Genomic DNA, 13,413 nt, shown 5'->3' with positions numbered 1-13,413 from the left:
ATTTGTGTTTGGCTTGAGTTCCCACCTAAAGAAGCAACATAATGAATAGAATTAAGACTGTTCACCATAATAGTACATATATATATTTTTAAACTGCCACTATACCTCTGCCACCTACAATTTGACCAGAGCTTTATACCTTAAGAATTCTCAACACACATCAATCCTGCAAAGCCAGTGGAGTAGTAATTTCCATTTGACGTGAAAAAACTGACATTGAGAGAAGTCAAGTGGCATGTCCAAAGCCACGCTGCTAGTTAGGGGTGGAACCGGAATTAGAACCAGGTCAACCGATTCCTGTTTCAATGTTCTTTCACCATACTACTATCTCTTTTTTAAAAAGGACATCTTAAAAATTATTTTGAAAACTAAGGAAGCTATAAACTGGTTTTATTGGACTGATTTGTTGAACAATAAGGATCTAGTAGTAGTTGTAGTAAGAAGAATTAACTTTGAGCATGGAATACTAAAAGTTACTCAGAATCTATAGAGCCTCTTATGGCTCTCAGACTCTTCGCTGAAAGAATGACTGAAGTATGCACTAACACAAGGATGGAGCTTAGCAACTGTGTTTTATTGTTTTGACTACCACAGGAAGAAACTGAAGAGCAAATGGCTGATTCACAAGGTCCTGATGTGTTCCCTGCTCCATGCTCTTTAGCCTCTCCTAAAAAGGCAACTGAAAACAGTCTACATTTTGGGGGAAAGGGGCCTTGTTTATCAGCTGACCAACTTTATACTGATATCCTTTCCAACTTGGCAGGTGTAAACATGTTATTGTATTGACCAGATTTCCAAGATATCTTAAGCCTTTAAACCAATTCCAGCAGTAGAAAATAAACCATATTCAAGAATAAGACAGAATTAAATACACCGCACCAAAAAAAACTCTTCTTGACAAAATGAGCAAAGATATATAGAAGACTAAATTAGAGAAATTTAAAAATATAATTTGAAGGAAGAAAGCTTATAATAAATGGCTTTAGAGAAGTCCCAGAAATTTAACTCTAACTAAGGTGTTATGAGAGAAGAAAGCTTATATGAAGTCCTTTACTTAAAAATCTTCTCCTCATAAAGAATATAGAAGAAAATGACCTGATATTTCCAAGTCATATAGTCTGACTGGAAAAAAAAGAAGGGGTAAGAGAGAAAAATAGAAAATAAGATTAAATTAATAATTACTTTGTGCTACTGTATAGTTAATAGCAAGAGAACTTGAAAAGAGAAGTCAGTTTAATGTCAAAAATTATAAAACAAATTAAATTACTTTCCTAAGTACTCCAGCTGCTCCCTGAATGCAAGGAAACAAAAATCAAGCTTGCTTCATTAAAACATGGAAGAGCAAACACATAGAATCTAGATTCCCAAAGAGGAATCAATTTTTAAGTTCAAACTATAATAAATACATGCCTAAAATCCTAAATATTGTAAAAAATGCACAGAAATTGAGATTAAAAAACAAATACTACACCTACACTAAAAATGAAAATTAGTCCATGGGTATTTTGACAATCACAGTTTTATAACAATATGCCCAATTTACGTTACAGCTATAAGATGTCATTTCCTCAGGGATAGTTGGCTAAATCCATCAGAGAGGGCTCTAAGACTTACTTTGTATAACACTGAGTCCAAAGAGGTGGCAGTCCTTTAGCCGGAGCAGGTCACAAACCTGGACCAGCAACTGGTGACACAGAATCTTAACCTGTAGGGGAAAAAGACATGACGTAAAATAACAATTCAACTAAGTCCACCCAGGGAGCCACAATCAGGCAATTTAATGCGTCGTAAATATACTCCTTGAAAGGACAAGCTGACAGTAGAAAACAACTGCTGCTTTATCCAAATCACTTTAACCTGGGGTTGTGTTTCAGTAATGATGATCACAGTACCAGTTTTTACAACATGGTAATAAAGTACAGGACTCACAGATCTTACCATACATGGACAAAGCTCTGAAACCATGGTGCATGATAAATGATAAATGAGTTTCAGAAAGTAAGCAGCATAGCCTACTCAGATTACTAAAAATATTTATTTGGCAAGTATCTTTTTTAAAAAATTTTTATTCATTTGTTTTTTTAATTGACTGATAAAATTGTATATATTTATGGTACACAACATAATGTTTTGATATATGTATATACTGTGGAATGAATAAATCAGACTAACATATGCATTATGTCACATATGTATCTTTTTGTGGTGAGAACACTTAACATTTATTCTTAGCATTTTCCAGTATACATCATCATTAACTACAGTCACCATGTTGTACAATAAATCTCTTGAACTTATTCCTCCTAACTGAAATATTGTATTTTTTTACTAACATCTCCCCAGTCCCCCTAACTCCTCAGTCTCAGGTAACCATCATTCTATTCTCTGCTTCCCTGAGTAAGACTTCTTTAGATTATACAGGGTTTGTCTTTCTGTGCCTGGCTTATTTCATTAAACCTAACATCCTCCAGGTTCATCCATTATTGCAAATGACATGATTTCCCTCTTTTTAAAGGCTGAATTGTGTTCCATTGTGTATTTGTGCCACATTTTCTTTATCCATTTATCCACTGGTGCACACTTAGGTTGATTCCATACCTTGACTGTTATGAATAATACTGCAATATACATGGGAGTGCAGATGTCTCTTTGACATAATGATTTCATCTCCTTTGGGTACATACCCAGGAATGGGGTTCCTGGATCATATGGTAGTACTATGTTTAATATTTTGAGGAACCCCCATACTGCTTTCCATAATGTCTGTACTAATTTACATTCCCAGCAACATCCTCGTCAACACTTGTTACCTTTTGTCTTTTTGATAACAGCCATTCTAACAGGTGGGAGATTTCACATTTCCCTGCTATTTAGTGACGCTGGGCATTTTTTCATAAGCCTATTGGTCATGTGTACATCTTCTTTTGAGGGATGTCTACTCAGGGCAAGTATCTTTTCAAGGAAAGCTTTCTTCCTAATAGCCTACCCCAAAAACTCATCTACTGTACAATGAGTTGGTCTAGACTTTTTTTCAAAGACAGAGTCTCAACCAACTTTTTTTTTTTTTTTTTTTTTTGTAGAGACAGGGTCTCTCACTATGTTGCCTGGGCTGGTCTTAAACTCCTGACCTCAAGCAATCCTCCCATCTTGGCCTCCCAAAGTACTGGGATTACAGGGATGAGACACCATGCCCAGCCTACCTAGCTTTTAATTAATCACTGTTATTTTGTCTAATATATTTTTAGTGCCTAAACCAGATTCCTTTTCTGAGTCTTAGTATAATTCAATCACAAAGCCATATTAATTTGTAACTCTGGCGATAAGTTATTCTGACAAGTCAAAAGTTAACTGATAGTCTTTAAAATATACAATTTTCTTTCTCAATATTATTATTATAAATAATAATTCATACAAATATTTGTATTATTATTACAAATAATAATTATTATCTCATAATAATGCTTTCTCAAATGTTTAAAGTAGTATTATGGAGGACAGTAATTCTGCTGATTCTATCTTGTTGACTTCAGAATCATCAAGGTTTATTAGAGTTTGGACAGACTTTAAGAAACCACCCAGGTCAATTTATTTTCTGAAAATAGAACTCAGAAAGCTTAAAGTCATATCACTAATAGTGGCAAAGGTAGCAACTCACAGCTTATTTGTGTATTAAAATACTTTAATTATTAAATATATATATTAAAATATTGTAACATGACAGTTTATCATTTTACCTATACGCATTACATATGGCATCTCCCCTTTTTAGTACTATTTGCTTTCAAATCCTTTTTTTCAATGATAATGACAATGAGTTTAAGTTATTATAAATTCTAAAAATTAACTCTGAATTAATGACTTTATCATATCTTAATATGAAACTCAGATTAGGAAAATAAAGACATGCCAAGATCCCTTGAAATTTGAAAGTCAAACAATTCAGAAGTGGTGATAATTCCGACTGTAGTAAGAATGGGTTTACTGCTCTTTTCCACATTCATTATTAAATAGCAATCAACCTAAAGTATCTTACCCACTGGAAAGAGCAGAAGATATTTAAGACCAAAGTAGCACCAAGTGAGCTGCTTGGAAGTACCAGGAACTCATGCAGGGACAGTGTCTTATTTTACATTCAGGATGTATAGTAGGTACTCAGTAAATGTTCGATGAATGAAAGCCAGGAATCTGATTGCCTGTGGGCTCCTCCTCACCTTCATTCTGTTCCATGACTAGAGATCAAGACCACTCCCTGAATTACTGAGCAAACCATTTTATAAATATAACATTCAGCATTTTAGGAAAACTGTATAAATGCAAACCCACCCACCAACACCACTGGAGAACACATTTGCCAATGGGGAATCATTATCATTCTCTTTGTGTACAGCTAGCTTGAATCACCTGACATCCTAGATTTCTGTCCCATAGAAGTCCTATGTCATTTCCAACATTCACTTTAAAAGGCCTCTGGATTTTGAGTTCCATTATCATCATAATTCTACTTTACAAATAAACTTAAACAATGATAAGGAAGAGGAGAACACATCAAACATCATATAAAATTCTTTAAGTTGAACTATATACTACAAATTTGTGACTTAAAATGTCATGTTGTTTACAGCACCTTTAATCCTTAGTTTGACTGTATTTAAAAACGTTGGGTACAAGGCAGCCAAGATAAAATGCAATAAGAAGTTAAAATTCCAAACCACAAACTAAATGTATAGGAAATAAACTGTTTTAACCTTGTGTGACTGTAGACCAAATAACGTTATATATTTCCTCCATGCAGCCCATACATTTATTATTGTTCTGCTAGTTTAAATCAAGTATTTGAAGCCTACTGGTAAAGCTCTTTAACAAATATCAAGTAAGCAGTGCTCTTATTAAAAAACTATAATTAAATAAGACCATGGCTCTGAAGTCTTTCCTGCTGTGAAAATAAGCTTGAGTTTTCTATATTTGCATATTATGAGTCTTTAAGGCTACATTTTAGCTGATTGTGAAATTTCTCAAGTTCTTTAATCTTCAGGAGCAATGGGAATGTTAAAAAGTGCTATACAGTATGAGGTATTAAGAATAAGAATTAAAGCTTTATCTAAAAATATACTCTATATGGACTTTTTTTTCCCCCTTGAGGCAAGGTCTCACTCCGTTGCCCAACCTGGAGTGCAGTGGCATGATCACAGCTCATTGCAACCTCAACCTCTCAGGCTAAAGCGGTCCTGCTACCTCTGCCTTCCAAGTAGCTAGGACCACAGGCAGTGCCACCATGCCTGGCTAATTTTTAAATTTTATGTAGAGACAGGGGTCTCACTATGTTGCCCAGCCTGGTCTCAATCTCCTAACCTCAAATGATTCTCCTGCCTCAGCCGCCCAAAACACTGGGATTACAGGTGTTAGCCAACTCACCCAGCCTTTATATGGACTTTTAAATTAAAATAGCATGTGATCCTAAATGTTAACGGTTTGTTATTGTGCAGGAATGTTTAAAATATACTCTAGAAAAAAAGAATTGCTTAGTCTAGTGAAGACATATAAGCTCGTGGCCACAATTACATCACTCAAATCTTTATGGCTCCTACATTTACAATGGTTTTCCTTCCAAAATTGTCCCAAGTTTCCATATTTGCCTGATGATTAAAATCATTTAAAATAGCTTCTATTAATGCAACTCACAGGGAATTCAGAATGACCAAAACACTAAATTTATTCCATATGCAAAAAGGTGACATTCTATCAACCACACCTGTCAGGGAGCAAACTTTCATTGTTAAAAATATATAGAGAGAAATTATGAAAAAATTAGTTAATAAAATCGTTTTTGCTACAGTTAATTTATTACACTCAAACTCTATACACATTGACTGCTATTTTCTGAACACAAAGATAACACTTTGTAAAAAGGGAGGGCCTCTTGGCAGCCATGAATTGTTTTTCTGGTAGTGGGGAAGCCTCCATCCTACTTAACCTAGTCCCTTCTTTGGTCCAACTGCTTACTAGAGAGGAGTTTGGGCATAGTGAGTCTACATGCTTGTGTCTTACCTTAGACCTGCCCTGAAATAAGAAATCTTACAGGCCTACATGGGATTCAGACTCTTCATCTTGGTTTATCAACAGAGTACACTAATGAAATGAACAAACAGTTCAAGGAAATAAAAACAAGTAAATTGATACTCAAGGGTTCACTTACTGAGCAATTCCCATATGCCAGGCACATCACTAAATTCTTCATGCATGTGACATCTTTAAATCCTTGCAATGTCCCTGTGCATAGGGTAAAATTATCCCTACTTCACAAATGAGGAAACCAAAGCAACAAAACAACACAACTAGAAAATGTGCCCTACATTGCAAAGTTGTGGAGTAGGGATTTCAACCCAGGTACCAGTAACTCTAACACCCACCTTAATCGTGATATATGACCTCACAGTCCATGATCATAGTCCTAACCATCTTAGAGAGATTATCATACTAACACTGTAAAAGAGAAGAGTTGAAAAAGTACAATTTATCTCTGCCTAGGGATTAAAATGATAATGGCAGCTATTATATATGCATCAGAAATCATGCTGAGTGTTAATCCTAAATTCTCACAATCAACCTGCAGCATAAGTATTATTCTCATTTTAAAGGTGAAGATGTTGAGGCTGGAAGAGGTATAATTAACTTTCCCAAAGTCATTCAGATATGAGATTTGAATTCAGGTCTGTGTGTTTTAAGTGTATCCATGTGCTTTCACTTCCATACTACTCTTCAATTATTCTACAGAGGGAGGACAGAAATGAAGCTAATACAAATTCAGTACCCACTAGGTACCAGGTACTGGGCAAGTTGAAACACAATCGAGTAACCAGAATTCCAGAGAGTGAAAGAAACTAGGTGGTGCTGGCACATAGATCTTTGCCTGTTTCGCTCAAATTTTAGAGTATCTATAGCATCTATTTAGGGCATCTTATGAAATGCGATCCTTGCATCCTGCCTCAGACTCACTACAATGGCATTTCTCTCATCCAAGTACTAACCAGGCCTGACCCTGCTTAGCTTTTGAGATCACATGAGATCAGGCAACATTCAGGGTAGTGTGGCCATAGACTACACAATCTGAATATTAGTAAGCTGCTCCAAATAATTCTGACGTACATTCAAGTTTCAAAACCACTGATCCATAGGAACAAATGAACTGGCTATCTTCCAGTCTGTTCTCTATAACTATCTTCCTCAGCTGAGATTTTAGTATAAATTAATTTCTTTGAAAATTATAGTCAGCTTTCAGTATTCTTCACTAAGTTAGATTAGCCTTCCCTTCACTTAAATGTGGTAAGGTGTTGTTCCACAACGGGTTTGTGTGTGTACACACACACACATACACACACATTCACACACATTGCACCAGGTAAGAAGACAAATGAAAGTGAGAGAAGTTTCTTAAGTGCTTATGCTATATGTCCTAGATTATGTATATTTTAAAAAATTATTGGATATCTTTTATATAACTGTATAAAAAGTAAAACAAAATATTCACATACGTAAGTAGGATTCAATTATAACTTATTTTGCTAGTGCCCACACTGAAAAAAGAGATATATTGTCGATTTTTATTCAGTTTAAAAAACCAAATGCTGTCAGAATAATAGCCTACCACTTCACACATCCAAAAACAATTTCAGTTACCCTGAGCAGCAATGTAGCTAATCATTGGAAATTCTGCCCAAAAGATGAGAAAGTTCATCCAATAGGCAGGCCTATTGGATCCTCAGACAATCCCTATAGGCAAAAATGAGGATACAGCAGTAAATTAAGAAATTGTGTTGATTGTCAGAATAAAGCCAAAATGACTATAGCAATAAGCAGAAACTTTTCTTAGCTAAACTTTTTAATGAAGTTATTTAAATGTCATATATATTTCAGCATAATATTTAGAAATATTCTTTTACATAGCAATTGGATTGAAAATATAGTAACATGGCCAGGCGCAATGGCTCACGCCTGTAATCCTAGCACTTTGGGAGGCCGAGGCGGACGGATCACTTGAGGTCAGGAGTTCAAGACCGGCCTGGCCAACATAGTGAAACCCCGTCTCTATTAAAATTACAAAAATTAGCCAGGTGTGGTGGCAGGCACCTGTAGTCCCAGCTACTCAGGAGGCTGAGGCAGGAGAATCGCTTGAACCTGGAAGGCAGAGACTGCAGTGAGCCAAGATTGTATCACTGCACTGCAGCCTGGACAGCAGACAGCCAAGATTGTATCACTGCACTGCAGCCTGGACAGCAGAGAAAGACTCTGTCTCAAAAAAAAAAAAAATCAAAGTCAAAATAAATAAATAAAAACATAGTAACATATAGGAAACTAATTCAAGTCATGCACTAAGGAAATTTTTTCCTCTAATTCCATCAGAATACAATCTATGAAAGAAACAGTATGAAAGATGATAACACAGAGAGGGGTTGAAAAATGTTAGGCATGACACTGATTACCATAAAATTGTTTGGCAGTCTCTACCAAGGCTAAACATAGTGTAACCTATGATTCACAATTACTCTTCAGTATAAACCGAGAAATATTTCTACATGTGCATACACACAACATGTTCATAACAGTTTTACAATAGCCCAAAACTTAAAACAACCCAATATCTATCCATCAACGGTAGATGAATAGATTGGGTGTGTTCGTACAATGGAATATCACGCAACAATGTAAAAGAAAGAATTACTGTCACATGGATTCACATGAATAAATTTCACAGGCCAAATGTTGAGTAAAAGCCAGAAGAGAATATATCACATAACTTCAGCTTCATGAAGTTCAGAAACAAGCAAAACTTTGGTGACAAGAGATCAGAATAGTTTTTACCCTTTAGGGGAAGGATGTTGACTAGGAGGAGTCACAAAGGATCTTTCTAGGGTGCTGGAAATGTTTTATATCTCAAACAGTGATGGTTACATGGATGTATACAATTGTAAACATTCACTGAGCTGCACACATAAGGTTTCTATACTTTGCAGTATGTAAATTATAACTCAATTTTTTAAAGTTAAAAAAATATCACATTCCTCAATGTTCAGGTTATCTAAGCAAGTTGACTATGACTCACAAACCATAAGCAACAGCTTAGTGCTCAAATGTTCAGCCTACGCACCTAGTCCCGGAAATTGGCTAGACTTCGGCTACTCTTAAGATAAAATCAAGATGCATATTAAAAAGCTATCTAAGGCTGGGCACGGTGGCTGACGCCTATAATTCCAACACTATGGGAGGCCGAGGCGGATCACCTGAGGTCAGGAGTTCGAGACCAGCCTGGCCAATATGGTGAAACCCTGTCCCTACTAAAATATAAAAAATTAGCCAGGCGTGGTGGTGCATGCCAGTAATCCCAGCTACTTGGCAGGCTGAGGCAGGAGAATCACTTGAACCCAGGAGGCGGAGGTTGCAGTGAGCTGAGATCATGCCCGGGTGACTCCAGCCTGGGTGACAGAGTGAGACTCTGTCTCAAAAAGCAAAAAAAAACAAAAACAAAAACAAAAAAAAACTATCTAGGTTGGTGCAAAAGTAATTGTAGTCTTTGATACTACTTTCAATGGCGAAAGCCACAATTACTTTTGCACCAACCTAATAGCGATGATTACCATTTCATGTGTGTGGGTGACAACTCTAAGCATTTAAGACACAAATTCAAATACTTCAATAAAAGTTATATTTCGATCCAAAGTTTAAAAAGAGCAAATGTTTGTTTTTCAATATAGTAACCACAGTCCTCTAATTCTAACCCAGGTGAGAGAATGTTGAAGGCAGCTACACACAAGCTACAAAGCTAAGTTAATGTATGTATGGACTATTTGACAACCCAATTCTCCCACATGATTACTGCCCTAATTCTGTAAAGACTTCACCCTTAATCAAGTCATAAGTTGAATGTGGCCACAGTGAAAACACAATATTTAGACATTTCTAAAACTGGATCTACTCACATTTATGATGATGTTCAGAGATTCATCGTTGGGAAGGAAAATGCACACACTGCGGCGGTCTTGCATGACTCTGTTGTTATGGAAATTCAATTTGTTCATTGTGTTTTGGGCACTCTGGTGGTCAGGGCTGGGCTCTGGGTCCTTGGCAATTCCTCAGGTTCCCAGCACTCCAAAGCCAAGCTCGCCTCCTCATCACACGCCCTGCAGGAGAAGCATCACGGTGTTCGACTACGTGGGTTTCATAGCTGTGAAAAAGCCAAAGGGGAGACTCCTGAAGAAAGGTGGTGAAGACTGTGAAGAGCGGGTCAGGAAGATGAGCACAGCACTACTACTCTTGTGGGCACAGGGACAGCATGTCTCCAGCCAGCACCACCCTGTTTAATACATGGGAACTCACTGAAATTCATTCTGTATTTTGCCCACAAAGTTTTAAAGCTTTCATCCACAGTCAGGAATTAAACTTACAACCAATGAGAGCCTCACACATTCAAGGATGTACTAAGCACTACAGGCCTCACAGAAACAGAGATCCTGTCTTGGAGGAATTTTCAGTCCCACATGGGAGATAAAGGGTTTTGAACATGAAATGACAAAAACAACAGCAATAAGAAAATTCTCGTTCATTACTATCAAACTCAAATAAATGTCTTGGCTCCTACATTGCATTCATTCTTCAGCCATTGTGGTCTGGCTTCCACTTCCTTCACTTCACCAACGTGGCTTTGCCAAAGGAAGCCCGTGATCTCTAGGCCATCACTTTAATGGATCTCTCTACGACATTTATCCTGGTTGTTAAGCCCTCCTTACAACATTCTTCTTAGTTTTTATAGCTCTGTCTCTCCTGCTTCTTTAACCTAATAATGCATACTTGATTTTTCCATTTATTATTTCATAAACCAATTAATACACAGATAAAACAAGACTGTATATATCAAACCATGTTTGTATAGAAAAAATGGATTTTGGATGCCTCTCTTATCTAATTAGTTCTATTAAACATATTAACTGTATTGTTTAACTTATCAGGTTTTTGACATACAGAATTTTGTTTGCAAGTAATAGAAATTTTATCTCCAATTTTCAATAATTACACCCATTATTTCTGTTTTATGTCTCATTGCATTGGTGAGATCTTGCAGAATAATTTTAAATCAGTAGTGGGTATTTTCTACTTTTAATGGGTGTGTCTAGTATTTCATATATTGTTGCTAATAGAACACTATTCAACCAAGACATGTCAAGACTAGTTGTCTCTCAGACCATTAGTATTTATATTATTCCTTTCCAGCTCCGTTTGTAGGATGTAAAAGACTATTTCCAGGAACATGGAACTGTTTTACTAGGTGGAGAGTATATATAACCATACAATTTTCACAGAAAATACATTAATACTCACATAAATCAAAGCATAAATGAAATAGAATCTTGGCCGATTTGCTTAAGGTTAAATGTGTAACTCTTATCAGCAGGAGGGGAAAGAATGTATTCTTAGATACTTGGCACATTTAGAAAATATAATCTAGTATTCTTAAAGAATAAATAAAACATCATTTACAAGGGAATTACTTGAAACTAAAACAAATGGTAATCATATATACGGTACTTCATTATTAGGAAGGTGGCTAAAAGCCCATTTAGAAGTATTCTGCTTTTCTTAAAGAATAATCATCATCTCATGTTAGGTTATAGTCAGTACATCACCTCGTGGGGTCATCGGAGGCCTGTGCTATCATTCTCACTAGGATGGATGGTTAACCCATGTGCTCTAGCACCACAAACTATGCCCCAAGCTACTCATCCATCTAGAAAAAAAAAAACACATGCTTTTCCTTCAACAATTCCAAAGCATCAGTTGGAGGACCAGCGTTGGCTGCATCAGAATCACCTGGGTGTTTGTAATGCATACAGAATCCTGAGCAGGTAGTCTGGCATTTCTATTCATACAATCTCCAGGGTCAGAGCTAGGTATTTCTGATGTGTAGCAACAGATGGAAACCACCACTTTAGCTAGCAGAAGGAAGAGACTGAGCAAAGGGTTGAATATAATACATTGGAAAAATATCTTAAAGATAGAGAATTGGGAAAAAGTAATATATGTGAATATCACATCATCTTTATAATAGAAAAAACAAGGTCCTCAACATTGTCAAAGGTATGAATTCCTAAAACAGGTCAAATTCGTGTGCTCAAAACATTTTCCTGAAAAATGTTACTAGGTGGTACAGGGATAAATAGGTTTGCAAAGTACTGTACCCTATGTATGTCCTCTCTTAGAAATGAGAAAGTGTTAAAGGCTCTGAGAAGTGCTGCAGGCAACTTCTTATATTTAATGCAGTATATCTCAAACTTACTTGAGCACACAATACTTTCTTCCCCCAAGGCATATCTATTAAGGTCCTATAGAACAATATTCTTAGGCATACCATTTAGAGATACAATTCTAAAATGATTTTATCAAGTATTATATTTCATGGCAAAATTTTCATGGCAAAATTTTTCCCTATATATTGATATATTCCAACACTTAGTCTTCCTTTTTGCAATATAAATCTTTTCAAGAAGAAATTATAAGCTTTGATTAAATGCATCTTAAATTAAAACCCTTAAGTAATATTCATCCCAGTATAATTCTTATTTAAATCTATACTTCAAATTGAGTTAGTCCTATAACTTTTCACTTCTAATTAAACCAATTAAAGCAGGGTATGTCTACTGACCTACTTTCCAGAATTTAAAAAATAAACTAGGAAAAAATATCTTCTGAGCTGTGGGATGTTTCCAGAGCTTCATTAAAATAACTTGAAATTTTCATTTGGGTACAATTTTTGCTTATTTTATGGTTCAAATATGCAGCACAAAAGATGACTGGAAGAGGGTTATTGAAGCAAATTTAATAAAAGCAGAGTCTATATGAAACAGCACTGCTTCATTGCTGCTTTTTCTGCTTTGAGGATGGCAAACTAGAAAAGCCCTTAAAGAGAGAGATTAAGTTTTTACTTTACCCAAGACAGCATTAAAGCTGATTAAAAGGCTCCACTGAAGTGGCAAAATGGCCATATCGCTAATATGCGCCAGTATAAAACTTAATCTTATATTGGGCAGTCCTGGGGAAAAGAATTAGATTAAATTTATACCAATTTGAATTCTAGAAGTCAGCCTCACAACAGCCATTGGCTACTTATTTTGTGTCCTAAACTAAATCTCAACTCAGTCCCAGGAGGACACATTTCTTACTACAGGGCAACCCTTTCCTGCCCAATGATCTTAGGATCTATTATCTATGAAGGGTAGACCATGTGGTAGTAACATATTTTCCAGGGAACAAAAAAAAAAATCAGTTTTAATAGTGATCAAACCCCACCCAGCCTCTTTATTTATTAATACCCAACTTACAGAAACAATATGGTAAAGCTATACAATTCCCCCACTGGAACTTTAAGCG

The 13,413-nt window shown here is 36.0% G+C and overlaps 1 protein-coding gene across 6 annotated transcripts in view; it reads right to left on the bottom strand.

Annotated features, from left to right (window-relative positions):
- Positions 1-13,413, bottom strand: part of FRMD6 (FERM domain containing 6) — a 240,754-nt gene that overhangs the window by 30,972 nt on the left and 196,369 nt on the right. For all 6 annotated transcript variants that reach the window (XM_063651224.1, XM_063651222.1, XM_054448687.2 and 3 more), the window contains 2 exons: positions 9,972-10,216; positions 1,615-1,705 (listed from right to left, as the gene is read on the bottom strand). In XM_063651224.1, the coding sequence (XP_063507294.1) occupies positions 1,615-1,705; positions 9,972-10,070 (190 nt within the window). In that variant the 5' untranslated portion in view covers positions 10,071-10,216. The remainder of the gene's footprint in view (positions 1-1,614; positions 1,706-9,971; positions 10,217-13,413) is intronic.

The sequence above is a fragment of the Pongo pygmaeus genome, chromosome 15, assembly GCF_028885625.2.
Source record: "Pongo pygmaeus isolate AG05252 chromosome 15, NHGRI_mPonPyg2-v2.0_pri, whole genome shotgun sequence".
In the NCBI taxonomy this organism is placed as follows: domain Eukaryota; kingdom Metazoa; phylum Chordata; class Mammalia; order Primates; family Hominidae; genus Pongo; species Pongo pygmaeus.
The sequence above is the reverse complement of the archived record's forward strand: the minus strand, read 5'-3'. Positions and strand labels throughout refer to the sequence as shown.